This window comes from Spermophilus citellus (genome assembly GCF_964194105.1).
Source record: "Spermophilus citellus genome assembly, chromosome: 11".
Taxonomy (NCBI): domain Eukaryota; kingdom Metazoa; phylum Chordata; class Mammalia; order Rodentia; family Sciuridae; genus Spermophilus; species Spermophilus citellus.
In genome coordinates this window covers 101,280,499-101,308,223 of record NC_138192.1, presented here as the reverse complement: position 1 = coordinate 101,308,223, position 27,725 = coordinate 101,280,499, and the positions used below count along the sequence as shown (strand labels likewise).

Genomic DNA, 27,725 nt, shown 5'->3' with positions numbered 1-27,725 from the left:
TTAAAGATAAGCAGAGATTGTCAAAGATGGTGGCACACAAAGATGAAAAAAAATCTTATAATTCTTCTTATTATACATGAAACTAGAAGGAGAAAAGGGGGGGGGGAGGATGATTCTTGTAATTTCAGTAATCTTGGGATTGTGTGAATGTAATACTCCTTTTTTGTTTGTGAAAAACCTGTTTCACAGGCCTGTGATCTTCCCTCCTGGGAAAGGGTAGGCTGGCATATAATATCCTATGAGAACCAAAACACAGGGCCTGGCTGTGCCATGGTGCAAACAGATGGGTCGGTGGCTTTGAAAAGAGCTGCAGCTTTTTGCCACTGTGTACCACTCATGTGCTCAGAAGTCACAGTCTCCTTGTGACTGGATAAGGGCTCAATACACGTAACTGGAACAGGACAGAGTAAAATCTCCTTCCCTCTGTCTCGGAGGAGGAGGGGCATGCCAGTGTTAAAGAAGGCCCCTTGCTTACCACAGCTTCAAGGAAGTTTTTGATCTTCCTTTATTAAAAATCAACCTTAGAATTCAGCCAAACAAGTATCTCAGGGCAGCCTTGTTTCAGATGAAAAAATATGTGAAAATATATTTAGAGCTTTTCAAGTATCTTTAAAAACACTCCTTAATTTTTTCCTTTGTAGTATGGGATATGTTCAGGCAAGTCAATGTCTTAAATGCTTTGAATTCTCCAGCTGGGTTCCCCTTAATACTTACAAAAAAACACAACTATAGGGCTTCTTAAGCACACCTGGTGGTTAAAAAACACTGAACAGAAAATAGAGGCATTAATAATGAGAGTGACTGGTAATTTAAGAAAGTCATGAATTTGGAAGCTTTCTGGGTATACACATTAATATATCTGAAAGAAGCATACAATTGGCAGCTTTGTTGAAGTGATAACAACTTTGAAGGTTTTGATTGATGATGTTACTAATTCACAATCAATATTAATCTTACCTTCTTTTTTCCTGTCATATTCCATTCTTTGAGAACTTGAATTGCACTGCCTAGATAAAGACAAAAAATCTTCAACAAATATCCATATAATAAAACACCACAAAAAATACATCTCTTTCTTTTCATCCTGGTAGCAATTTTGCAGGGAACGGGGGCTTTTTGTTTGTTATGCTACATCCTACCTTAATAAAAATGTGAGTTTCATTTCTTATTTCCCAGATTTTCATTTAATTCACTGCATAATCTTAGTTTTATCTTAATATTAAGCTCCACTCCATGAAGCTTACTTTTTATCACTGTATTATCATAGGGAAAATGAAATATATCTTGAGAATTTTCTTATAGCTTCATTGCTATAGGTAGAATTAAAATTATTCTGTTTAATATATGAATAAAAACACCCTAAATCTTCTGAACCAAACATGGGATTCTGAATATTATTAACCATGTGAATTATAGTTTTCCGGGTGGCTATTCTTTCTCTTTTTCTACTCATACTCATTACATTCAAAACCTGCAGGAGGATGAGAAGATCGTATAGTATCAGTTTCTCTCTATCCACTGTGATAGGGATGGAACATGTTCACAAGGCTTCCATCTTGAAACCAACTAAGATCATTAAATGATGACTTGAGTCACAGGTTCCGTCTATCCCATTCACACACAGACATGGGATGGCACTGACTTAGAGGAAAAGTCAGATCTGATTAAGTTATAAAACATTTTGACAGGATGTTTTATCACTGGTCAGCTAGGATAATCACTGTTTCCACGTGGTCTAACAAAGTTTACTGGTTTCAACTGCTGGGGGTAATTTTGATAACAAGTTACTGATAGTGAGTTCATCAGTTGTTTTCATATATAAACAGGCATTTCTTAGAGGATAGCTCTTAAGTGTACTCTTTCAACAATGGTAAGCATTCTTATATGATCTTATTAGAATGATAGTTCTCTACCGAGAGTGTGTTGGCTAAACAAAGATAAACTGCAGGCTCCTCTCTGTAAGACGTTTCAAATGAGAAGGGTCCCAATGATTGGGTCCGTTGTGGCTGGCACATGCGCAGAAGGCTCTCTTGCTAAGGTTTAGACAGGTGATTCATTCCTGTCTACCCAGTTTCCAATTCCATGCCCCTCTTAGACTTGTTTGAGTTGCTTGTACTTGAAATAATAAGACTGCTCCTAAAAGTAATCTATAATTCAGACTTTTTATTAACTGGGCTTTTCGGATTTTCCCAAAGAATTAATGTTTCACAGTGTTTTTCTGTGCAAGAACTGTAGGAAGTTCTTTCATGAGGTTCTTGGGAAGTCACAACAGTGGTTCATAATCAGCAGGGTCATTTTTAACTGACAGCTAAGCTTCTGTTTTCTAAATAAAAGTAATTTTAAAAAGTGCTAACTCCTATTCTTTTTAATCAGAAGAAGGTGAATAGCTTCTGCTTTTATAACTGCAATATTCAATTAGTCCTCCAGTTTTTATATCTTGACATAAATTCTATTTGTGATTTGGACAGTGACCTTATAGAGAGTAATTCTAAAGAAGAAATACCCATATTTGCAGAGGATTTTGAAGCTGTTAGTATTAAATTTTAATTATACCGAAGCTGCTTGGAGTTTTTTAAGCCATGTGGAAATAGTGCTTGCAATATGACTTAGAAATGTCTCCTAACAAATATTTTTGACTCTCTGGTTTTTAAACAACTTTTCCAATTGGATTCTCAACCAAAATGATATGAGTTTCCTCAGCAATGAGTTTTATTAATGAAATCTCAACAGAGACAAGGTGAAATTTTCAAGGACAAGCAAAGTGATCCATCTAATCACAAACAGATTTGAAGGCAGTACCCTGCTCCTGCACATCTGCACATCTCATCAGGTCACTGAAATAAAAACTTTTATCATGGGGACCACGGGGGCCTCAATCCAAGCGGGGATTAGGAGGAATGGGGATAATAGCCTTTTTCCTTTTCTAAAATTTTTCTTCTGTACAAGTGATGTTGGCAAGTGAAACCTGAAAAGAGGACTTATCTGAGCCAGGATGTGCACATTTCCAAAAATTTTTTGAGACAAATGGCACCTAATGCTGCAGAGGCAGATTAATATTATATTTTCTATTATTTGTTTCGAATGACTAAGGATTCAACATCTGCTAGCTTATAGAGCAGGAAAAAACAGCAAAGTTATGCTCAGTCGATTTGCTTACAGGTCTATTTTGAATGATAATCATTTGCTAATTCACTCAGGATCCTAAACCTTGACTGGTGATACCAGAATGTGAGCATGTTTGGTTCCAAGATCTTGCCCTGAAATGCAATTATACTTGCAGAAACTCTGGAAGGTTATTCTACTCCTAGTCTACTCCTCGGAAAATAAGTAAATCATACTGTCCTTGGCAAATAAAGTGTAGATGGGCTACAACTGAGAAATGTGCTGACAGGTCTTCCCTGACTCTATTTGTCAGATTGTGTTTAGCTAGTCCATACTTACAAAACTGAAACTAATAACAGGACAGAAGACCTTTAATAACTAAGGACAGATAAGGGATCTTTGTTCAAAACTGAAACTTGTTTACTTCGATTAGAAGAAGAGATTTTCCCCATAATTTACAGAAAATCTAAAGCTTTAAGGTGTATACTTTTAGGATTAAGCAAACTTCTGAGACTAGATTCTATAATGTCACTGGCAATGTACTGCCTAAAAAAAACAATAAAAAAACTTTATAGACAGCAAAATTATTTTAGAGATAGATAAGATGAACTGATGTTCTGAAAAAAATATAAAAGCCATAAACCAGTCCCCTTGGACTACAGAAGCACTGAGCTCAAGGACTCCAGTCATAAAGGTCAATAGTAAAGTTCACTGTCCTCCATTCTCAAAGATGCCATCAAACAAAGGACATTTGGCGGGGGGATTGCTGGGGATTGAACCCAGAAGTGCTTTACCACTGAGCCATATCCTCAGTCCTTTTTGTTTTTCACTTAAAAAAAAAATGCCTGGTTCTTTTTTTATTTTAAATATTTTTAGTTGTAGATAGACACAATAACTTTTATTTTATTTTTTTATGTGGTGCTGAGGATCAAACCCAGTGCTTCTCATATACTAAGCAAGTGCTCTACCACTGAGCTATAACCTTAGCCCCTTATTTTTTTACTTTGAGACAGGGTCTCATTAAGTTGCTTAAGGCCTCACTAAGTTGCTGAAGCTGGCCTCGAACTTGCAATCCTCTTGCCTCCTGAGTTGCTGAGATTACAAGCATGTGCCACCATGCCTGGCAAAGGCCACGTTTAATAACAAAATCAGAATGACTGAGACATAAGGAAACTCATATAATTATATGAGCATTATAATCAGCATCCTTTGGAAACTACCAGAACTCTTTTTCTTTTTAATGAAGGAAAAATAACTTCTAAATTCTGCTCTTTTTGAGTAGGACTGTGTGTTTTAAAATTCTAGTATATTTTTATGAAAACTAAAACATTGGTCACTGACATTCAGTTCATTTAAGGAAGAAAATAGAATACATGGAATATTGAGTTACACTGTCTTTGGCTTCAGGGAACACATGTACCCACCATCCACGAAGGCTTGCACAGCTTTATCCACGTTAAAATCAAACTGTTGTAGCACCAGGACTATTTCATTATTGCTTTTGTTGGGAACAACTGATCTAACTGCATAGATCTGAAAGAGAAAAGAAAAGAAAAAGAAAGGTAAACACTTCAAATATTTGTCATCTATGAATCTCCCTTTGGATAGAATGATAGCTATTAGAAAGGCCTGAAAAGGTAACTGCAGACTGTGGCTTTTTCAGACCAGTGAGTGATCATCCTGGTAACCACCTTGATACCCATGCTTTTGGTGTACACACTGCTACAGGGAGCTCCTTGTTAGGCCTGTAAGAGCAACTGTGAAAAGCCAACTCTGGTTTTGCAAACTACCCTCCCCAAGACCAAGATGCATACGAGATGTGTTTTCAGTGAGGACACAGAATCTTTTTCTGTCTTGGGTTTCTTTTCCACTGGCTCTGGGGTATCTTTAGAAAATGTATAGAAATAGCCTCATGCCTCAGCTTCTCTATCTGTGCAGTAAAAATAGTCATAACAGGGGTCACAGAAGCATGTTGTGAAACTCCACTAATGTTTATAAAGATAGGAAAAGGTGGAGTGCTCTATTTATGAAATGGTAATGTTAGATGTAAATGAAAAATGTTCTCAAACACTTCTGAAAAATCAAACATTAAAAAAAGAAGTAAATACATATAGAAGCTAAGGATTTTGATCAGTGCAAGCTTACATTCAATGATTAATGACCTATAAACATTTACTAATTAAATTTAGCATAGACTCTTTCTTGATGCCTGTTAGAATTATTTGGTCTTCATCTCAAAAAACTTATGATTATTACAGGATGCTATATTTTAGCAAAACCTTGTTCACCCAGCTTTCTAAAAAAATGATTTCTGCACTGATGAATACTAGAGTACTGTATAGTGTAAAGGTAAGTGGTCATTAAAGCACTATACAATCTTTACATGTTTTCACTAGTGGTTAAATTATGATCAGTGAGTTTTAGAATTAAATATAGTTTGCTGTAATAGGATTCATGGAATATGGATTATTTGAGAATAGTATGTGAAATGTGATGCTATTGACCAAAGCATTTCATTGGGCAGTGCACCCTATTTCTTGATTATGTTAGAAAATGGCAGCCTATTTCATATAGATCTATGTATAAGAATATTTGGGTTATAATGAGAAAACAGCACAAGCTATGAGTATATGACTTGTAGAGGTGCTGACATTATTGATTAGAAAGCTGGCTTTGAATCCTGACATTTATAAATGCTAAATATGAGTTTTACCAAGAGCTCCAATACAAATATATATGACTCTCAAGGTTCTTTTGTTTTTTATTCTAACATTTTATGGCTCTTAGTTTCTCCAGCCTCCATTAAAAGAAATTAACTCCTTAAAATTTAAGTTTTTTCTTACTTCTTCTCTGTACACCTTCTTTAAAAAATCCAATTCTGGGGCTATTTCTTGAACACCTACTATGTGGTGAGGCACCAAACTTTTTGGAGCATAGAGACTAAAGGGAGTATGTACACTGATTGAATGATGACAAAAATTAATATATACTTATATATGAGTGCTATAAATTCATTGACAGTGAGATTTGACTTTACAGATTGGCTCTGATATGGAGGATGAGTGAGCAGAGATGGGTGGGAGGGGAAGAGGAAGCAACAGCATGAATGGGGGGAGGCACAGTGAGAGGGAGTGCCTGGAGGTGAGGCAGAGGGTGAGGCTTGCAGAGCACAGGCGAGGCCAGACGTGGGCAGTGACCAGATCAGACAGGGCCTGCAAGACCATGAGTGTAGGCCTTCCCAGCATCCCTCCATTGTACTTTCCCTTTCATCTCTGTGTTATAGAATTTTTTCTCTCCCACCACCCTTTTGGAAAAACATTTAATGGGTGTCAAGATGGGGATAAAGCAAAGACAAAAATCCTGTATCCAGTCCAGGATTATTATATTATTAACAGTCCAAACAATAAATAATGTTGTCTTATAGCTTATGTATATATTGAAGTTATATATAAAAATGGCATGTTATCCTTCTAATAAATTTCTTTAAAATTCTCACATTTCAAGTCACTATGGTTTAGCTCCTATTATATGAAATGTCTTAATAATTACCATCATTATTACCACATCAAGCATGCCATTCTAAATGATACAATACTTAGCTATTAATTACATGAACTATATTATTGTTACATTAGACCAAAGTTTCTAATCTACCTACACATCTGTGCGAATGGCACAGACCCAAAATTATGGAATAGACTTAAAATAATTGCTTTCCCTGCTTCTTAACTCTCCCCCGCAAAACTAATACATTTTATGTTAAGGCAAAACACAATATAAACTACTCCTTGTAGAGACACTACCTTTTTAGATATTTATACTGTTCTTTCCTATTCTCCTTTAAAAGGAAAAAAAAAAAACCCATGGTCACATGTATGCAGAATACATATTCTATCTCTGGCATTTTTCTATATCTTACTCAGAAAATTGTCAACAACTGAGTTCTGATATCAAATCTAACTATGCAATTGGATACAATTCCTAGAGGATGATTAGGACAGGTATTCTAAATTTTGCAGAAATGGGGGTGGGAGAGGAAAAAAGCCTATTCTTAGAGAGTCCACAGAAATATGGAATTCCAGTGAATTTCTGGGCCAACCTCAATTTCTGCTTTGACCTCTAGAGATTTGGCTAATGTGAAGATAGAGCAGCATAGTTTCCCATCCTTGTTATTTATTTACTCATTACATTTATTTTCCTATGGAAATGTCTTTGAGCAAGATGGAGAAATTGCATTCACTCACATGGGCATATAAACATGAAAGAACGTCACTGTGGCATTATTCATGACCCAGCAGAATCACAAAGATTAAATCTCAGAGACCTCATTATGAAATAGTATTAAATACGAGGCATGGATGGCCAAGGCAGCACTGTTGTGAGGTTGTCCTCAAAGGCTGCCTTTGCATTTGGAAAGGAAGCTTCTGGAAAGAGAGCTCCTGGAGGAATGGATCAATCAATGCATGACTAATGGCAGTCTGCATACAGAGAACTCATCAAATTCGCGCCTGCAGTGGCTGTTTTGCAGAGGCCGTTTCTGGTGACACTTCACGCACAGCCTTTCCTTCAGCGCCAGGCCCAAGCTGGTGTGGAGGCTGCTGCAGTTTCACACGTAAGGCCGCTGTTGGAAGCCACTGCACTTGCATGCAGCCTTACAACTCTCATGCCCCAAACAGAGAGGTTCGTAGGTGCCCGCCAGGCGGCCAATTAGGCAGCTGGGTGACAGTCAAGACCGCTAGTTAGTGGTTCATTTACAAATTGTGCTCCTCCGTTTTGCTTCTACTAATTTAAATCTGGTTTGGCAAATTCAATTTGCTATTTTGAAACAGCAGGTTGGTTAGATATTACTTCCTGAGTATTTTCATCTCCATTCCCCCCTCTCTGGGGCTTTCCTATCTGGCACTGTAGGCTCTGGCCCACTCTGCCTCTAGCCCACCCAGCTGGAACCTCGCCTGCATTAAGCAGCATGGCAGTATGACTTTCATGGACCCAGTTTGGCTTTAGCTTTCCACATTAACCTACCTCCCCTGTACCAGAGCTGGGTGGTTCAAGAGCTGATAACAGATATTCTAGTTCGCACTAGGCATAGTTATTTGTTTTTATTTATGAAGACTTAGCAATTCTTGGGTTACTGCTAAGTCACTTAAACTATGTCTGAGTTTCCAAAGTGGTTCTGACCCAAGTTATCCATTCACTTACACAGCTGTGTAATCATCAAAGACCCAGAATTATCAAATGAATATAAACTAACTGCTTCCTCTGCTTCCAATCTCTTCCCCTGCAAATTCATCCCAAAGCTGCTACTCTCCCTAAAACACAGTTGTCTCTCAGTATCAATACATACGGCATTGGTTCCAAGGTCTCCCACAGGTGCCCAAACTCACATGTGCTCAAGTCCCTTATATAAAAAGGTGTAGTATTTGTGTATAACCTATGCAGATCTCCCGCCTAATTAAATCATCTCTAGATTACTTATAAAACCTAATACAATGTTAATGCTATTTACTGTACTGCCTAGGGAATAATGACAAGAAAAATAAAAGGTCTATACATGTTTAGTACAGATGTAATTTTCTTCTGAACATTTTCCATCCATGGTTAACTGAATTGTTGGATGCTAAACATATGGATACGGAGGGCCAACTACATAATCATGACCATTTTACTCCCTCCTTAAGAACTTAGAAAATAGTGTGAAATTTCTAAATCCTGGCATTCAAGGCCATCAGTAGCTGGGCTCCAAGACCCCACCTCTGCTTGGGCTTTGCCTTTAACCTAAGACGCTTTGTCTGAGTCTTGCCTTCCAGCTGAAATGCCAACTGCTCCATGAAGCTCTTCTCATTTCTCCTCGCCAGAAGCATCTCTGCCTTGACTTCTATAGCCCTTTGTCAATAGGTGTCTTAGCACCTTGTCCTTCATATCCTAAGCATTCATGTACGTATTGTGTCTCCTCCCAGACAGTAAGCAATATTAGGGAAGAATCCTCATCTCAGTAATTTCTGTATGATCGTCATGCCCATTCCAGAATGACTAGCATGGTTCATCTAGTAGGTATTTAATAAAATACTTGTCAACATGTACCTATACCAGAAGGTCAACATGTACCAGACTGCTACTCAGAGTCAAAAGAATATTTCACTAATGTGTTTGAACCATCTCATTACTCTGCAGGTACCATCCACGATAATAGGGGGTGGGTCTCAGTTGACTGTGGTGTGACCTAAGCACTGTGTGGGTCAGGAGAACATACTTACTTTTTTTTATATTTCATTAACAGAGACTGGAAGAATATTTCAATAATCCAATAATCTCTGAAATATGAGACTTTTAAATTCTTACAATTTTACTTCTGTATAGTAAGAAACTTATGGTACTTCAGTAGGTTTCAAAAATATTTTAAAAATGGAGATAAGGGCATGGGTCAGTGAGAGTATGTGCTCAGCATGTGTGAGGCCCTGGGTTTGATCCTCAGAATCACCAAACAATAACAAAAGAAAAAAGAAAAAAAATACCAAAACTGCCTATCTATCCTTTCAAAGCTCAGCTTCGGAGAAAGACACTGGTTGAACCCTAAGTATGACAGGATCTTAAAAAGAATCACAGATGGTTCTTCTCTAAGGAGACACAGTCTAGCAATGGAGCCAGAAATATCTATAATAAAAGTATGTAATAAGTGCGGTACTGTATTTATGAACAAGGTACTGTGGTACTACAGAGAAGGGAGAAATTAAGTTTGCCTGAGAAGGGGAGCATACTTCCTAGAGGACAAGCCAAATGTCATGTAAGGAGCATTGGAAATAAACAGACCAGTGTTCTAATGTTGACTCTGCTACATGCTAGCTCAGTGACCTTAGGTGAACTACTTAGGTCTTTGAAACTTGGTTTTGTAGCTGTAAAATGAAGATATTACCTGACAGAGTCTATAAAAATAGGAAAAGACGATGTATGTAAAGTGTTTGATATAGAATTAGATCTATATTAGTTGCTCAATAAAATTTAAACAGAAAAAAGTGGGAACATTTACATTGGGCCATGAAGAAGAAGGTGTGGATCTGTCGGTTGCTTTGAAAAGGCAACATGTAACTAGAGTAGGTCAGGACTTATTTGGGGAAGACTGTCTTATATACCTCCTTCTCAGAGAACCTCCTGGGCCCCACAGTCTCTCCCAATCTCCATCCCAAGCTACTGGTACCATAAGTGCATCTTTAGCTTGGTTAGCACGTACTCTCATCTCCCTCTTATTCTTTCATTTAACTATTTATTAAATGTGCAGGGCACTGTACTAGTGACCAGACACAGCAATAACAAAAGATATATGATCACTGCCAAATCTAGAGAAGGAAATAGATGTGAACACGTAAATTAAAACCTGACAAATCCACTGTAAGTTAAAAACATTGTAAGTTAAAAATGGATTTAGTATGTGTAACCTACTGTGTTATATGTATTACATTTATATTAGTCTACAGCTGGGCAAATCATGTAATACAAAGCCTGTTTTATAACAAGGAGCTGAACAGCTTCATTTATTGAACACTGCACTGCAAGTGAGAAACAGAACTGTCATGTGGATATTACTTTTGCTTCACTATAAAGTCAAAAATTGTCAGTCAAACCATAGTAAGTCAGGGTCCGTCTATAATTGCATCTCATGCTAAGTGAGTGCTATTAAGGCAGCAACCAAAGTACACTGACAATGAACCATAACGGTCAGGAAGAGGCCCAGCTTGAAAAGGCAAATGGACCAATCAGATTCTCTGCCTTGAAAGTCTCAGCTATTCAACGCAAAGGAAGAGACATCATTGTGGAGATAGACAGGGGCTGTCCTGGGGCTGTCCCACTGTCTCACTTGCTGCTTCCTTAACTTCCCAAAGTCTCTGGACACCTTGCCAGACCTGTTTAGTAACCCTTTTTTTTTTTTTTTACTTGCACCAGTTTGAGATGGTTTCATTTTCTAGAGCAAGTAGTGCTTGCCTGAAGGCAATATTAGCAGATAAGGCTGGAAATAAAAATACACAGCCAAATAATTACTCCAATTGGCAAAGGGGAGAGATGGAACATTTGAAAGATAAATACAGTCAGATTGGAAATGAAAGACTGGGAAAAAAAGAAGCCCAGGAGTCTCACTCAGAAACCTTTTCTGGCACTCATTCTGCTGTCTTTATTTACTTATGTGGCTATTTGCCCCACCAGGATGAGAGCTTCTGAATGACATGGAGAAAATCTTTATATCCAGGGTCTTAAACAGTGGGCGAAGCTGGGCGTCATGGAGCATGCCTGTAATCCCAGTGGCTCAGGAGGCTGAGAGAAGAGGATCACAAGTTCAAAGTCAACCTCAGCAAGGGCAAGGTGCTAAGCAACTCAGTGAAACTATGTCTCTAATTAAATATAAATTGGGCTGGGGATGTGGTTCAGTGGTTGAGTGCCCCTGAGTTCAATCCCAGGTACCCCCCCCCAAAAAAAAAAACCCTCAGTAGACGATATTTAGTAGATGGATTTATAAATGTTTGTCAAATAACTGAATAAAATGATTGAATGAATAAAACACAGGAAATCTAGTAAAATGGTCATTGAAATATTCCAGGTTTTTTTCCCCCCACTTTTTTAGTGTATCTCTAAAATTCTTCATAAAGCATTACACAGAATTAAAAAGCTTAATGGGGGGGCTGGGGTTGTGGCTCAGAGGTAGAGCACTTACCTAGCATGTGTGAGGCACTGGGTTCAATCCTGGGCACCACATAAAAATAAATAAATAAAGGGGCTGGGGATGTGGCTCAAGCGGTAACGCGCTCACCTGGCTCGCGCAGGGCGCTGGGTTCAATCCTCAGCACCACATAAAAATAAAATAAAGATGTTATGTCCACCAAAAACTAAAAAATAAATATTAAAAAACTCTCTCTCTCTCTTCTCTCTTTAAAATACATACATACATACATATATACATAAATAAAATGTATTGTGTCCATCTATAACTAAAACAAATATATATATGTATATATATATATATACATATACATATATACATATTTTAAGGCTTAATGGATTCAAACTCAAAATGTATGGTGTGCCTCTTAGATCCCAAGCACAGCACATGGCTGTTTCCAAGCCTTGAAGAGTTTGCAATCTTAGAGGTGAGCTTAATCCTAAACCCTACAATAAAGACAGCAAACAACAGCAACTCCACTTCATACCAATGAGAACCAAAGTTATTTATGGGTTTGCCATTCCTGCAACTTTGAAGGAAATTTTATAATCAGCTTTGGTCACATTTCTCAAGTGCCCAGCCATTCAGAGATGCCTTAAAAATAGTTTATCTGTTGTACTTTTTGCTTCACTTTCTGGGCCACTAATATTATCTACACACTAAGGAGAAAATAAGGCAGTTCTCCTATGAATCTTCTTGGGGAAGAAAATACTCCTTGCAGACCAGTACCTTTACATCATGTATAGTTCCATAATTTAACTGCCTTTTCTAACATCGATTTCCTGCCAGCAAAAAATTGTGCAGGGGGTATTATCATGTTATACTTGGCTGACTTTTGCAGAATTAACACCAGGGTCACAAATAAAAATTAAGGAAATACGAATTAGAAAGAATGATGAAGACTTGAAGATGCAAACCAAACAAACAAAACAACAACAACAGTTTTCAAGAATCACAGGAAGCTTGAAGTGAAGATAATCTTAGCAGTAGCCTACTTGTGGCTTCCCAAACTTTAAAATACATCCCTATCACCTGGGGATCTAATTTGAATGCAGATTCTGATTCAGAGGCTTGGGGTGAGATTCTTGAGACTCTGCATTTCTAATAAACTCCCAGGTGAGGTAGATACTGCTGGTTCAGGGCTGTGGCAGCAGAATAATGGCTCCCCAAGGACCATTATGTCCTGATCCCCCAGAATCTATGGATACATCAGGTTATGTGGCAAACTGAACTTGCAGATGGAATCAAGGTTGTTAGCCTATCTCCAGAGATGGAGAGATTGTCCTTGATAATCTCAGTGAACCCAACATAATAACAAGGACCCCTGTTAAGTGAAAGAAGGTGGAATATAGTCAGTGATGCAATGTGAGAAAGACTGGCCAAGCCACTGAGGGGTTGAAGGAAGAAGGGGTGATGAGCTAAGGAATGCAGGCAGCTTCCAAAGCTGAAAAGGCAAGTCAGTGAATTCTCCACCAAACCCCCAGGAAGGAATGCAGTTCTGCTTATACCTCGATCAAGCCCAGTGAGACCCATTCAGACTTCTGACCTTCTCCCGAACGCTAAGATAATCAGTATATGCTGTTTTAAGCCACTACCCTTGACAAATTTCGAAAGTGGCAACAGGCAGCTAATACAAAGGACCTCTTTTGAGAAACAATTCTGACACTTTCTTCCTTCTTATAAAGATAAATTGTTTCCAAATCCACAAATTATCCTCTATTTATTTATTTTTATTAAGTATTTTAAGTTCTTGTGCTTTTTTAGAAATATATATATTTTTACTTGTGGGTGAACCTTTATTTATTTATTTTTTATGTGGTGCTGAGAATTGAAACTAGTGCCTCACACTCACACATGCTAGGCAAGTGTACTTCCACAGAGCCACAACCCCAGCCCTCTTGTGCTCTTTTTGTGTGTATGTATGTGGTGCTGGGGATCGAACCACAGCTCACATGTGCTGGGCAAATAAATGATCTGCCACTGAACTACACCTCCATCTCCCCAATTATCCTCTTTAAAACACACACACACACACACACACACACACACACACACACACCTTCCAGTTGGCAGTCTTCCCCACCAAAGGTTTTGGGAGAATTATTGCAAGTCAGATTTTGTGAGAAAAAGTAAGATGAATCTGACACAATCTTTGCCCCAAGGAGCTGGCTAAATGGTAAGGAAAATAAGGCAAAGGGACCCAGAAAAACAAAACAAACAAACAAACAAAAAACATGAACAAAAGTCATTCTCATAATAAAACTCTCTCTGGATCTCATCTACTCCCTACCTGTTCTTTCTTTCAGATTCCTTTTGTCTTTCACCTAGATTCTGGGATTAAAAACCTCAGTGGGTCCTGTGGCTTAGTTTCTCCTCTCTCCAATCCAACTTAAAACAATCCCTGCACAAGGATCTCCCCTGTGCTGGAGCATGTTCACTGATGGAAAGAAGGAGCCAGCAGTGAGAAAGCATTTGAAGAGAGGAGACAGAGGAGATGAATTATGAAACCAGGTCCCACAGGAAATGAGAGAAAATGGCACCAAAGTTCATGTGGAAAAGCAAGCTTTGGATAGGAGGGGAGAGTCTTTTCTCTCAGAATTCTGAGAAAGGAGGACTAGGAGAGAAAGAGAAAGCAAAGAAACGATAAAAATCTGAGACTGTGGAAAGGAAAATCTCCGGAAGCCATTCCTCTGGTTTAAAAAGTGAAGAAAGATTTAGAGTTGCCTCTACTGGGAATGAGATAGGAAATGGCCTTGGACAATGAAAGAGGGCTAAGCAGGCCTGAAGGCCCACTAATGCTGGACAGCACAGATCTGTCACAGAGCCAGCTGGCGTGGATTTCTCCAGCAATTCTTCATGAGCCGGAAGCAGGAACAAAGGAAAAGAATGGCCCAAGGTTACAAACTGCAAGAAACACAGTGGTGGGTCTTAGGACTCAAGGATTTGGGTGCTGGGTACCATAAGGGTAGTTGATGAAAGCATCCGGGTCTATGAGGGGATTGATGGATTGGGAGACAAGGGAGACGAGGAGGGATGAGAGATCCAATTGAGAAAAAAGAGATGAGCGAGGTCAATGATAAGGACATGACCAGAAAGGAGATGTTAGATATTACCAGTTCTAGCCTTCTGATGTATAAGAACTAAGAAGTGCCCCCCAGAATTCCATCTTTATGGGGTAAACATATGCTTTATAGCAATTTTTCATAAGCTGTGATTCCCAAGCTTCCACCATCTGGCAGAGCTCTTCCGAGTGTTTACTGTTAAGATGTGGTTCCATAAATGATGCACATTGTTCCAGAACAGGCTGGATTAGAGTAGGACTGGGAGACCAGTACCTGCCATGGTGGTAACCCACTTATCTATGAAAATGTCTAATATGACATTAGCACTTTTAGGAGCCATACCAATTACTGGATCAAATGGAACTTACTTACTATTAATTCTCCCCAGGTTGTTTCTGTGATAAGCATCCTTAATCCTATACTTGTACAATGACTAGAATATAACACTAGTATTTTGACACGATTTTTGTTAAACTTTAATGTATCAGTTCTGACTCATTACTCTAGCCTGCTGGTATCTTTTGGAACCTCACATTTTGCTCCTACAAACAGGCAGTGAACTAGTTATTCTTTCCAATTTTGTATCATTTAAAAAATTAGTTGACATCTCCTATACCTTAGTAGATTTTTTTAAAGAGAGAGTGAGAGAGGGGAGAGAGAGAGAGAGAGAGATAATTTTTTTAATATTTATTTTTTAGTTCTTGGTGGACACAACATCTTTGTTGGTATGTGGTGCTGAGGATCGAACCCAGGTCACACGCACGCGGTGAATGTACTACCGCTTGAGCCGCATCCCCAGCCCCAACCTTAGTAGATTTGTTGGTCTGAATTTCATATAGGCCAGAGCCAAATTGTTCATGTGAATTTTTATAGGCCAGAGATAAGTATAGAGGCCAGAGTATTTACCACACTCCCAGAATTGATATTGATTTTTTTTAAAAAAATTATTTGTAGTTGTAGATAGACAGAATGCCTTTATTTTATTTGTTCATTTTTATGTGGTGCTAAGAATCAAACCCAGTGCCTCAGACATGTGGACAATCACTCTGCCACTAAGCTACAGCCCCAGCTCTATTTTAAAATTCACATTCATTTACTTATTCATTCAGTCAATCAGTCACAACCTACAGACTCCAAAGGTGGACCATAAGCTGTGACACATACATCCCCTGACCTGAGTTGGAATTTATAGTCTAGGAAGACAGATGTTTGATAACAGATGTGTGACAACAGAAGTAAAGATGCTTTGTTATCTGTCAGGGGAAACTAATTTTAACTTAGAAAGTTATGGAAGCCCTAAAGATTGAAGTTAATTTAAACAAAATGCAGGGTGAGAAGCACTAAGTCAAGGGAGGAGAAAGGGAGAAGACATAGAGTATTTCAGGAGGAGCATACACTCAGATTTCTGTCAATCTGTACTCAGTCAAGAAACTGAACATATGAAAAAAAAAAAAGGTTGGATGTCAGATGAGTGGGGCATGCCTTGAGGGAAAGAAGGAACAGGGTTCAAATGGAGGGGACTGCAGAAGAAGCTGGAGACCAAGGAATTGGGTGAAGGATGCGAAGGTCCTGCAAGTCATAGGACGATTTTTAAGCCTTATACTAAGAGTAAGCCATTGAATAGTTTTACTTAGGAGAGGAGGATGCATATTGGCTATTTAAGAAGGTTATTCTGGCCTCTTTGTGGATGAGTGGGAGGAGGACAAAAGAAGGCTGGTTAGAATTCTATTGCAATCTCCAGGGGAGAGAAAATGGACCAAGATGGCACATGGTAGAGAAGGATTCACACATTGCTTGGAAGGAAGCCATTGATTTGTGTTTAATTGGGTGGAAGGAATGAGGAAGATAAAGCAATGTGAATGGATGACTTCCAGATTTGGGGCTCGAGTGCCTATGTGGCCAGTGGGGTAATTTCCTGAGAAAGGAGCTGTGGTAGAGATGGGGTGGTATGCTTGAGGGGGAAACTAACTTTACTTTTTGAGGGGCCTGTGAGACATCCATGTCCAGATCTAGAAGGCAGCTGAATCTATGATTTTGGAAAACAGGGGAAGAACTGAGATAGTGATAAAGATTCCAGCATTGTTGGCATCAAATAGTGGGTATCAACTCAGGCTGCAAACTGAAATCACCTGGTAACTTTAAAAAAATTTACATACCCCCGAGCTCCCCAGACAATCATACATTTAGCATTCATTTTTAAAAAAGTTTTTATCATGGATTTAATGTCCAATCAGAATTGGACTCATGGTTCTCAAACTATGAGTGAGCCATATAATAGAAGTCATGGATTGTTAAGGAAGAGTGGGCAAGGAAAAGAAAAGCAGGTATTATAGGACAAATCTCTTTTTAGGTTTACTGTTCATCTCCCAGCTCATTTACCTGAGTGTACTATTATACTCCCATTATTTATGCAATACCATAATATAAAAAATATTGGTATTCTTTTTTGTCAATCAAAACTGTAGGAGAGAGATTTTTTCCCTCTCCCTTCAGTTAACCTACTGCTGCAGAACAAGTACCCCAAACCTTGTGGCTTAGTCTATTACTTTTCCCTGTTCATGTGAGTCAGGAATTTGAGAGTTCAGTTGAGTGAGTCTCTTTGGGGTCTCTCATGCAGACAGATGATGGAGGAGAGAGAGGCTGGTGTACTGAGGGCTGGCTGGGCATCTCTCTCTTCATGTAGTCTCAAGGTCATTCCACATGGTTTCTCTTGATGGGCTAGTCTGTCCTTCCTCATAGCATGGTGGCCTTAGGACAGTCAGGTTGCTTACATGGCAGTCCAGCATTCCATGAAGTATCCAATTCATGAGGAAGAGCAGAATCACCTAGCTTTGAAGTCACTTTCATCCTATTATACTGTTCAGTCAGCTCCAAAAACCCACCCAGTTATAAGGGGAGGGTCAGAGACTCCATCTCTTAATGAGGGAGATACTGTTTGTTGTTGCCACTTTGGAGAATACAATCTGCTTCAAAGGATTAAAGATAATGAATGCAACAACCAGGAGTTTTTTCAATCTATTTTGTGTCTATACTTGGTGAAGACACCGAACATTTGGAAAAAAGCAAATTAATTTAACAGTTGTTAAAACACAAAATGGAAATCGATAGTTTATGTTAGATATTACTTCTTTAACTCCTAGAAATAAGTCTGATGATTTGCAGAATAAGACATACTCATATGGACTTTACTCCTATCTAAAGAATTAGTAAAATTAAATTAAATAAACAAAATGTCTTAAATCTTTTAATTTAGTCCGTGAACAATTTTTCACATCAGAATTTTGATCTTCAATCTGACACTTGAAATTATATGAAATGGTTGCTATTGGTAACAGTTCCTTTAATTTACACTGAGACAAGCAACGGTTTAATACACATTTCATTTCACCCATCTAGCTAGCATTATTCTGTGTAGACTTGCATGTTTTCTATAATTGTGCTTGATTCTTTCTATTTTCCCAGAATTACCAGTTAGACTTGCAAATAATTTTAGGGCTGGGTGAGCCCCTGAGTCCATTAGAAGTCTGTTTTCAGCTGTTCATACCTGCATAGTCTTAGGATTAGGCAAATATTCTGACCACTATCTTGAATAAATTCCATATTTAGACTTATTACTGCAGACAAAAAAAAAGCGAAACATTTTGCTTTTGGTATTTTAATCACAGTAGAAATTTATCTTCTGCTTCTATCAGAATATTCAGTCAAATCTTTGCTCATTTTCTTTGGAATTTAGTGTTCACTGGGGGAGGAGGGGATGGTAATTATTGACACCCATTCTTACTGTGTGTTGTTTTTCCCCCCTGCTCATTCATAGACTTTCCAGATAAAGAGTACTATAAAGGTATAAGTCACTATTACCCTTTAATCAATACTAGAATAAAAAAGTTAATTACCCTATAGTCAATGCTAGAATCAGAAAGTTAATTTAATCAACATATTATGTTAACTTTGGATATTTCTTCACTATGGTGTGGAAGAAGCAGACCACTTGAATACCCTTTGAATACCCTTGAAAACCAGGGATATACTTTTTCTTTAAGAGGTGCTTATTGATTTTTTTTTGGTTCATATTTTTCTTATTGGTGTACTATAGCTGTACATAATAGTGAGATTTATTGTTATATATTCATACATGTATACACTATAATATAATTTGGCCAATATCATTCCCTAGTATTTTCCCTTTCCTCTCCTCCTACCCCTGATCCCTTTCCTCTCTACAAATTTACCTTTGATTTTCATGAAATCACCCCTACTCCCCCCACTCCTGTGCTTTTTTCCTCTCTAGCTTCCACATATGAGAGAAAACATATGACCCTGGTCTTCTAAGTTTGAATTATTTAGCTTAACATAATACTCTCAAGTTCCATCCATCTTCTTGCAAATGACATAATTTCATTTTTCTTTATGGCTAAATAAAACTCCATTGTATACACACACACACACACACACACACACACACACACACACACAAGTATATAACATTTTCTTCATCCATCCTTCCACTAATGGATACCTATGCTACCTATGCTGGCTTTCATAATTTGGTATTGTGATTTGTGTTGCTATAAACATGGGTATGCATGTATCATTTTAGTATGATAACTTTACTTCTTTAGACTAAACACCAAGGAGTGGTATAGTTGGGTCATATGGTGATTCCATGTATAGTCTTTAAGGAACCTCCATACTGCTTCTATAGTGGTTGTACTAGTTTAAAGTCCCACCAACAGTGCAAAAGTATTCCTTTTTCTTCCTATCCTCTCCTGCATTTATTATTGTTTATATTTTTGATGGTTGCTGTTGAGAGCCAACCATGGGCTGTGCGTGAACTACATCATCATCACAGCCTAGTGAGGAGGAGAATCTGGTATCTGGGAACTTCCAGGGGAAATTTCCTCTGGCTAAGACTGCCCAGACACATGTGACCCTATTTAAGCTCTACCTCAGGTCCCACACAGCCCTGGCGATGGGGTGACCTGCTGCAGTGACACAGCCCCTCAGAGATGAGTGTGACCTTCCAAAATGCCAATCAACTTGCTGACTGCAAGACATCAGGAAGCAAGACTCCACCCCTGACATCACATCCCTGCTTTTGATGTACCCCTTTAAATAAACCACAGGAGCCATTTTCTAGTTGTTTGGCTCCAGCTCTTGTGTGGACTGGACCTATCAGGAGCTCCATCCTTTGAAACTATTTTCTGACTCTGTTTTTTTGTTCCTCACTAATCATTCTAACTTCAATTTCATAGGTGGCTTACATCCTCCTGAGCAGGAAAAAGTACCCCCTAACAAGGCACTGGATACCTCTCCATAGGCTGCCATTCTAGTGAGATGATATTTAGAGTAATTCTGATCTGCATTTCTTTAATTGCTAATGATGATGGTGTTTGTTCACTTTCATAGCATTTTTTTATTTAATGAGTTTGACCAATAATAAATATCAATAAAAGCAATCATCCAATAACCAGATCTAGTTTTCCCAATGATTTTTTATTTGTTTGATTTTCTTCTAAGGAGAGTAAAAAGAATTAAAATTAGTTTATGCATGAGTCCTAACAACTAAAATTACAATTTGAACGATAAGCAAAGAAAAATACTAATGATTGTCCATCAGTGGATGAATGGATAAAGAAAATGAGATAGACACATAGAGATGAATATTATTCAGCCTTAAGAAAGAAATCTTGCAGTACACAACAACTTGGCAACAGGGATGAACCTTAAAGGATATTATGGTAAGGGAAATAAGCCAGTCACAGGACAAACACTGCAGGATTCCTATAAGATTTTAAAACAATAAAACTCATAAAAGCAGAGAGTAAAATGTGGTGGCGTCCAAGGCTTGGAAATGGAAGAAAATAGGGAGTTGCTGTTTAATGCATTTAAAGTTCTTTCATGCAAGATGAAAAAGTTCCAGAAGCATTGTGCCTGTAGTAACAATACTATATTGGACACTTAAAATATCAATAAGAAGGCCAATCTCATGTTGAGTGTTCTTACCACGATTTAAAAAAAAATATTGTTATGTAATTGATCCTCAATCATCATTTTAGCACATATTTATTGATAATTATCTTTGAAGATTAAGGAGCAAAGTTCTAAAGGGTCCCAAAGACAGAAAGGCAAGAGGAATGCTGTAAAAGTGAACCATAAATGGACTCTAGAGATAGTTTTAATCAAATTCATTCATTTTATAAGAAACTGACATGCAGAGAGGCTAAGGTTAGCGCTGAGGTTCTCTTATCTGTGGCACAGTGCCCTGTTTTGGTCTTTCACAGTGCTCATGAGTGGGAAAGACTTTGGATTCACCTAACATTACAGTTGGAGAGGATCCTGAAGGCCACATGAATTCCCTCAGTTGGCAGATAAAGACAAGAGATTTAACACCGTATACCAAAGGACATAGTTTTTCAGTAGAATTAGCATGTTCCTTTGTTATTTTTAATGTGGTTAGTAACAAGTACACTTTTAGGTCTGGGGATGTAGCTCAGTGGTAGAGCTGCTTGCCTACCATGCACAGGCTCTGAGTTCATTCCAAGAACTGAAAAAAAAAAAAAAAAAAAAAGCAAGCAAGCAAGCAAGCAAGCACAGACCTGTAATCCCAGCTACTTAAGAGGCGGAGGCAAGAGGATCACAAGTTTGAAACCAGGCTGGGCAACTCTATGAGACCCTGTCTTAAAATTAAAAAAAAAAAATTTAAAGAGGGCTGGGGATATAGCCTAGTTTCAGAGATCCCTAGAATTCCATCTAGTATTGCAATAAAAAAATAGAAAAGAAAGAAGAAAGGAAACAGTATATTCTTAATAGAAAACAAGATAAAATTACTAAATCAATGTTTACACTACAAGTTGAGGAGATGCCCCACACCAGTGGCAGTAGGGCTCAGCTTACTAAGGGAAGAGAAATTCTAGAGATTGCATTTTAATTTACTAATTAATTTAGAACAGCTGATCTCAAACTTTTATTCATTCTTTTCAAATAACATCAAATCTCATGTTTTTCTCATATGATTGATTCAATATCCTTTTTCAATGTATGATTTTGTGGTACTCTTGAGTATTGTGGAGGATATGAATATGCTGTAGGAAGTAGCTGACTGACAGCTCAGCTGCACCCCTGGGGGCAGTACATCTGCACCCCAGCCATACTCCTTCCAGGATGCCCCTGTCCATAACTGAGGTGGCGTGTACTAGTGGATGCTGATTTCTGAAGAATGGGGGAATCCTCCAGTGGTCAACATGCCGTGAACATACCCCATTAACCTGCAAAACTTTCTTAGCACTGTATTGCAAGTTTGAGATTCTTTCCACTCGATTTCCCTTTCTTCTATTCCTTTCAAGATGTCAGACCTGCATGGAAGTCTGAGGGTACTCCATAACTGTTCCTGCCTGCTCTCTCTTCTTTATCTCTGATAAGCACTACCCTCTCTTCCTGTCCCAATACATCTCTTCTAATCGCTTCTCATCCTGGCATCTGCTTCTTGGAAGACTCAAATGAACATAATTATGCCTTTTTTCCTTTTTCTAATTATAGCTGACATTCTAATACTTGCCCCAACTCAGGGATCATGTACCAGCTCCTTCTTCCGCTCTATGAATTGAGAATTGCCATTGTAGACTCTTGACTAATCATTAAACTAAATGTTGATTAATTAGCAAATGTTTTGGGGACAGAAGGTTTATGATATTACTACTGTGGGAGCTATTAAGTACGTACATAAATTAAAATTCCCTATCTGCTTATAAGGAATTTGCAATCAAATTGTGGAGAAATGGCTTATAGAGAAAAAAAAGAGGCTTTATTACTAATACAAGCAGTTTACTCTTAAGTGCTGAATCTATCCATCTGTCTGTCTATGTAATCTATCTGAACAGATTTTCAGAATGCAAGGTCAGAAGAGAAGAAACTCTTGTTGCAGCCCTGTCGTTTTTTATCTGTAAAAACTGGATAATTTAATATGAAGGATCATTGTGAGAAATAACTAGAATGTTGGTAAAGTACCTATAAATTCCAAGGGACTGCCAACGGAGGTTACTTTTTCCTGCCAGCAAAGAATTTCATTTTTGACATGCTCTTGTGTTCTTTAGCATTAACCATCTATCTTCTATATACCTCTCAGCCACAGTGCAAAAAGGGGCTGCGATGAAAGGCTGGAAGGAGAGGTGGGCAGGCGAAGCAGAACAGAAACACTGTGCATTCCAATCATGCAACTTGGAAAAAGCAATGTGATGCTAATCCTGCAATAGTAAATTTCTTCTTATCCCCTGAAACTGATGCTGACATTTCCATTTATTCATTCAGTTCCTTTAGACTCCTTGTCAAATCTCTTCTAGTTGCCAAGCAACAATAACAGCAGTTCTGTATATAAGCATTAGGCAATAACTATTGTCAATGTTTCTCCTTCCTTTGAAAGGGAAATTTAATGACCCTTTCCTATGAGAAAATGATGACAAGAACTGATTCATGGTGAAATCTGAAAGCTGTGCAGCTGAAGTTTTGCTGTTTGAATCCAGGGGCTGGGCTAAGTTAACTTAAACGCTCCTGCAAAATTATGAAATTAAGATTTGCCCCAACGCTTGCATGGTTTGTTCTTTCAAAACAACTGCATATCATTAAAACTCATTTCCAACCCCATGAAATGAATTCTGTATCAAATGGGATTAATATTTTTAAGATGTATAATGAGGGTTTCTTCTATATGATCATCCCATTAGCATCTCTTTAATCAAATATTTTATTTTTTTATAACTATATATGTCCCATGAAAAGATCTGAACTACATTTTAGTACTTGGTAAAACATAGATCAAAACAGTTACAGGAAAAAAAATAAAATAGGATATATTTATCAAAAAAAAAAAATCTGTCCACCTGTTGTGGACTCCAGGACATAGAGGCATGGACACCCTCTATTCCAGTCATCTGAAGAAATGCTGACAATGACACCTCTCTGCACCCAGTGTGGACAAGAGACTCTTCTCCCCTTCTTTATTCCTTCCCCTTCATTTTGATGACACTATACGATTATTGTTTACAATCCAATTTACCTCTATAACTTTAACAGCTCTAAAAGCTATTCACAATAAGTGGCACAGCTCAGCAATGATATTATAGACGGAGCTATTCCCCATTTCAATATCATCATATTGTCTAGTCTCAATTATTTTTTGTGAAGCTCAGCAACAGCTATCAAAGTTTGAAGAAGTCAAGTCCACTTTGATATTCTTTCTCTCATTTGAACTTTTAATTTTTTTCCCCTAGTTTCAGTTCTATGGAAATTTATACTTTTGAGTTCCAAACAAAATGTTTAATCAGGACTCTTTTTTGAATTTTCTGATTGTAAAATAAGCAGATTGTTTATAATTCATATTACTAAGAGTTCATAAAGCAGCTATGCACTTACTATTGTATTCGATGGCTCTGTGAGGCAAGTTTTATAATCACATCCAATCTACTAATCAGGAAACTGAGGCCAAGAAAAGATAAGTGACTTGCTCCAGGTTGTTCAACTAAAAACTGGGGAACTAATAACACCTATCTCCAAACTCTGTACACCTTCCATACCTCTACCTCGCTGGACATCACTTCCTAAAGATACTGGGTCCCCCAGGGTGGCTTAAGAATCTCTCATCATCATAATGAGTTCTCACTCTGAAACTGAACACTCAGCAAATATTAACCCCATTTTACAAACAAGGATCTGCTTTACTTTCCACCTCCAAGTTCTATTGCTGAATTGAATCTGATTTAAACTCATTCATAATAATGCATGAATAACATGTGACTAAAAATTCTATTTTGTCTATATCAGTTCTAATGATCCTTTTCTTATTCACTTGAGAATTATATTTAAAAAAACTGTAAATCATTTTAGTACCCAAGCATCTCAAGCAAAAAAATAATCCAATAGTCACTATTGACTAATTTATCTGAGTTTCTAGGATTGAATTTCTTTTAAAAATCATTTGAGCTGTGAAAAATGAATTATGTCCTAAATATAAGATCCCTGATTACTCCAAAGATTTTGTTCTGGTATCTCTCTTTAGTGGAGTGAAAGTATGTTAAAATAAATCAATGTATTTTATTTTATTTTGGTGTGGCAGAATATGGCTGGTTACTCACCTAATAACCTCTGTTGTTATTGTGAGTCTTACCTGAAACCACTTGTATTTGATAATCATCTCATAAAGATGCCACTTTTCCGCAGAACCAGAGGTAGTCAACCTAAGCAACCTAAGTTTCTGTTTTTAGAAGTAATTTAAAATACACTTTAATAGCAAAAAGAGTACTAAAATGAGATGACATTTCCATTAACCTACATTTCATTTTTCAAGAAGGCTCAAGATTTTGCAAAATATCATGAATGGGAAATGTAGTCTCTAAAGAACTTAACTATTCAAGCAGGTGTGTTCATTCATTTGTTATCCGTTCATTTTATCTAACTCTAACTGGGGAGTCAACTATGTGTCAATCTGGAGCATACTAAGATCCAGTCCTGCCTTCCAGGGAACACGCAGGTCCACACAGGGAGACAGAGATTCAACTAACAATTATGCTATGTGGAATAACAGCTTCAGTGAAAAATGCAGAGAATCCCACCAAAATATAAGACAGACAACAGAGGAAGTGCAGGAAATTCAGGCAGGGCAAGAGGAAAGTGAGATGTTTAGAAAGAGTTCCTCAAAGGAAGGTGAGTGCAGGTCAGGTCCCTGAGGAGGACATCTCACATGCAGGAACTGCCTTTGTAATGGCACAGAGGAAGAAGTATTCAAGGTCAGTCTGGCTGGACTGAAGGGGTATGTGGAGAAGTAGCAGGAGATGAAAGTGTCAAAGAAGACTGGGGTCTGATCAAAGCATTGTGTCACATGAAGGAGAGTGAACTTGGACTCCAACGATGTTTCCACTTTAAATCCTTAAAGTTATAATCCAAATATGTGAGGATATTTTCAAATAAAACTATCACAGAGTGTCTACTGTAAGTTTCACTTGACTCGAATATTAAACTTTATTAGCTCCTCCTTTGGACTAAAAGCTTCATGAGGACAAAAATTATTTCTTCACCAAAGCACCTACTCCTAATTAATCCATCCAATCACAAAGCCACTAGAGATAAACAAAGAACTCACTTCAACATGTCTATTTTATTCCCCACAGTGCTTGACTAGATATTGCATTAAAAATACTACATAGGCTCTGTTCTCTAATCCCCCAAAGCTTGTAAGATGTAACAGTTGTTATTATTCTCAAGCATCGAAATGTCATTGCTTTGTGTGACAGATTGAGAAACAAGCTAATCATAAAAAGGCCATAAAAGCTAATAACTAAAGGAAGCAAGTATGTTAAAATAAATTAATGTAAAATTATAGAAGATCAGAATTTTCAGTTGTTTATTATGATTTATTTTATTGAGTTGAAAATTCTATTAACCTCTTGACATGGGAAGATGGAATTTACTAATTGAGTTAGAGGGGCTCTACTTTCATTGTCATGCAGATTGATAATATTTACAACTTAAACATCACCCTTTTTCAAATAATTGCCAACATTTTGATAAGCTACTGAAGTGCAATGGCAAACATCTACTGTGGTGCTTCACATGGGTATCTAACGATGCTCATGACAGGTGGATGGATGTGGCACCTGAGCCAATACATGGATCCTTAACACTAACCATGGCAGTCTGTGTGCATGTAGATCAGTCTGTTTCCCTATACTGGCCAGATGCCAACTGTGTTATGAATACAACACAACACTCAAGTGTTGACTGCTCGTTCTACCATATTGGTATACTAGTTATGTGTTGTAGGGAGTTTGGTTCTTTAAAGTGTTCTTCCTTCCCATAGTCCAGCTTGAGAGCCGTTCAATCCATCCATCAATACAGCTAGGAAGGGCCAATCTTTGTTATACCTTACCCAGAGTCTCAAAATGGGGAACACAGATTCTCACTTGAATATCTGACTGTGAATCAGGGAGAATATAAAACCATGCTATCAAAAGTGCACAACTTTCTGCTATTGTTTACTCAATTATCAATAAGCTAAAATAGTTTATATTAAAATGATCTGTAGTTTACATCATGGAATATAATGGATAAAAATTGTATAAAAGGAAACAACAATGTAAAGACTCAGCCTACAGAATGGGAGAAAATCTTTACCACAAGCACCTCAGATAGAGCATTAATCTCCAGGACATATAAAGAACTATAAAAAACACCAAACAAACAAACAAACAAAAAACAGTCAATAAATGGGCTAAGGAAATGAACAGACACTTCAAAGAAGTACAACTGAGCAACAAATATATGGAAAAATGTTCAACATCTCTAGCAATTGGAGAAATGCAAATCAAAACTATACTAAGATTCCATCTCATTCCAGTCAGAATGGCAATAATCAAGAATACAAGCAACAATAAATGTTGGTGAGTATTGGGGGCCGCCATGAACAGGAGCTGAGCACATAGGAGCTGAGCACGTACCCTCAAGCCTTGAGTAATGAAAGTGTGAAACTGGCTTCCCCTCACAGCACGAAAGCAGGTGGACCTCACTTTCGCTCAGCAAGGAAGTACAGCTCTGGCAGTGGGCATCACCCAATGGGACAACACAATCCCTTGCCTTGTTTGGGTGGAATATTCTTGAATGGCTTCTCCCCAATAAATAGGAGGGGTTTTAGGCATTCTCTCTCTCTCTCTCTCTCTCTTTCTCTCTCGCCTGCCTCTCTGGCCTCCCTTATGGAAGCTGAGGTCAAGGAACCATCATTGAACCCCAAAAGAGGTACTTTCTATCTCTGTGTGGTTATTTAATAGCCAGCCCAGTTCATTGGAGTGACCCTGACTGATTCAGTCATGTGTCTC

General features: G+C 37.9%; 1 protein-coding gene across 4 annotated transcripts in view; it reads right to left on the bottom strand.

Annotated features, from left to right (window-relative positions):
• The window catches only part of SPATS2L (spermatogenesis associated serine rich 2 like), a 168,956-nt gene that overhangs the window by 62,025 nt on the left and 79,206 nt on the right, over positions 1 to 27,725 (bottom strand). For all 4 annotated transcript variants that reach the window (XM_081262269.1, XM_081262270.1, XM_081262268.1 and 1 more), the window contains exons 4-5: positions 4,527 to 4,635; positions 958 to 1,007 (exon numbers count right to left, since the gene is read on the bottom strand). In XM_081262269.1, coding sequence (XP_081118395.1) covers positions 958 to 1,007; positions 4,527 to 4,635 — 159 coding nt within the window. The remainder of the gene's footprint in view (positions 1 to 957; positions 1,008 to 4,526; positions 4,636 to 27,725) is intronic.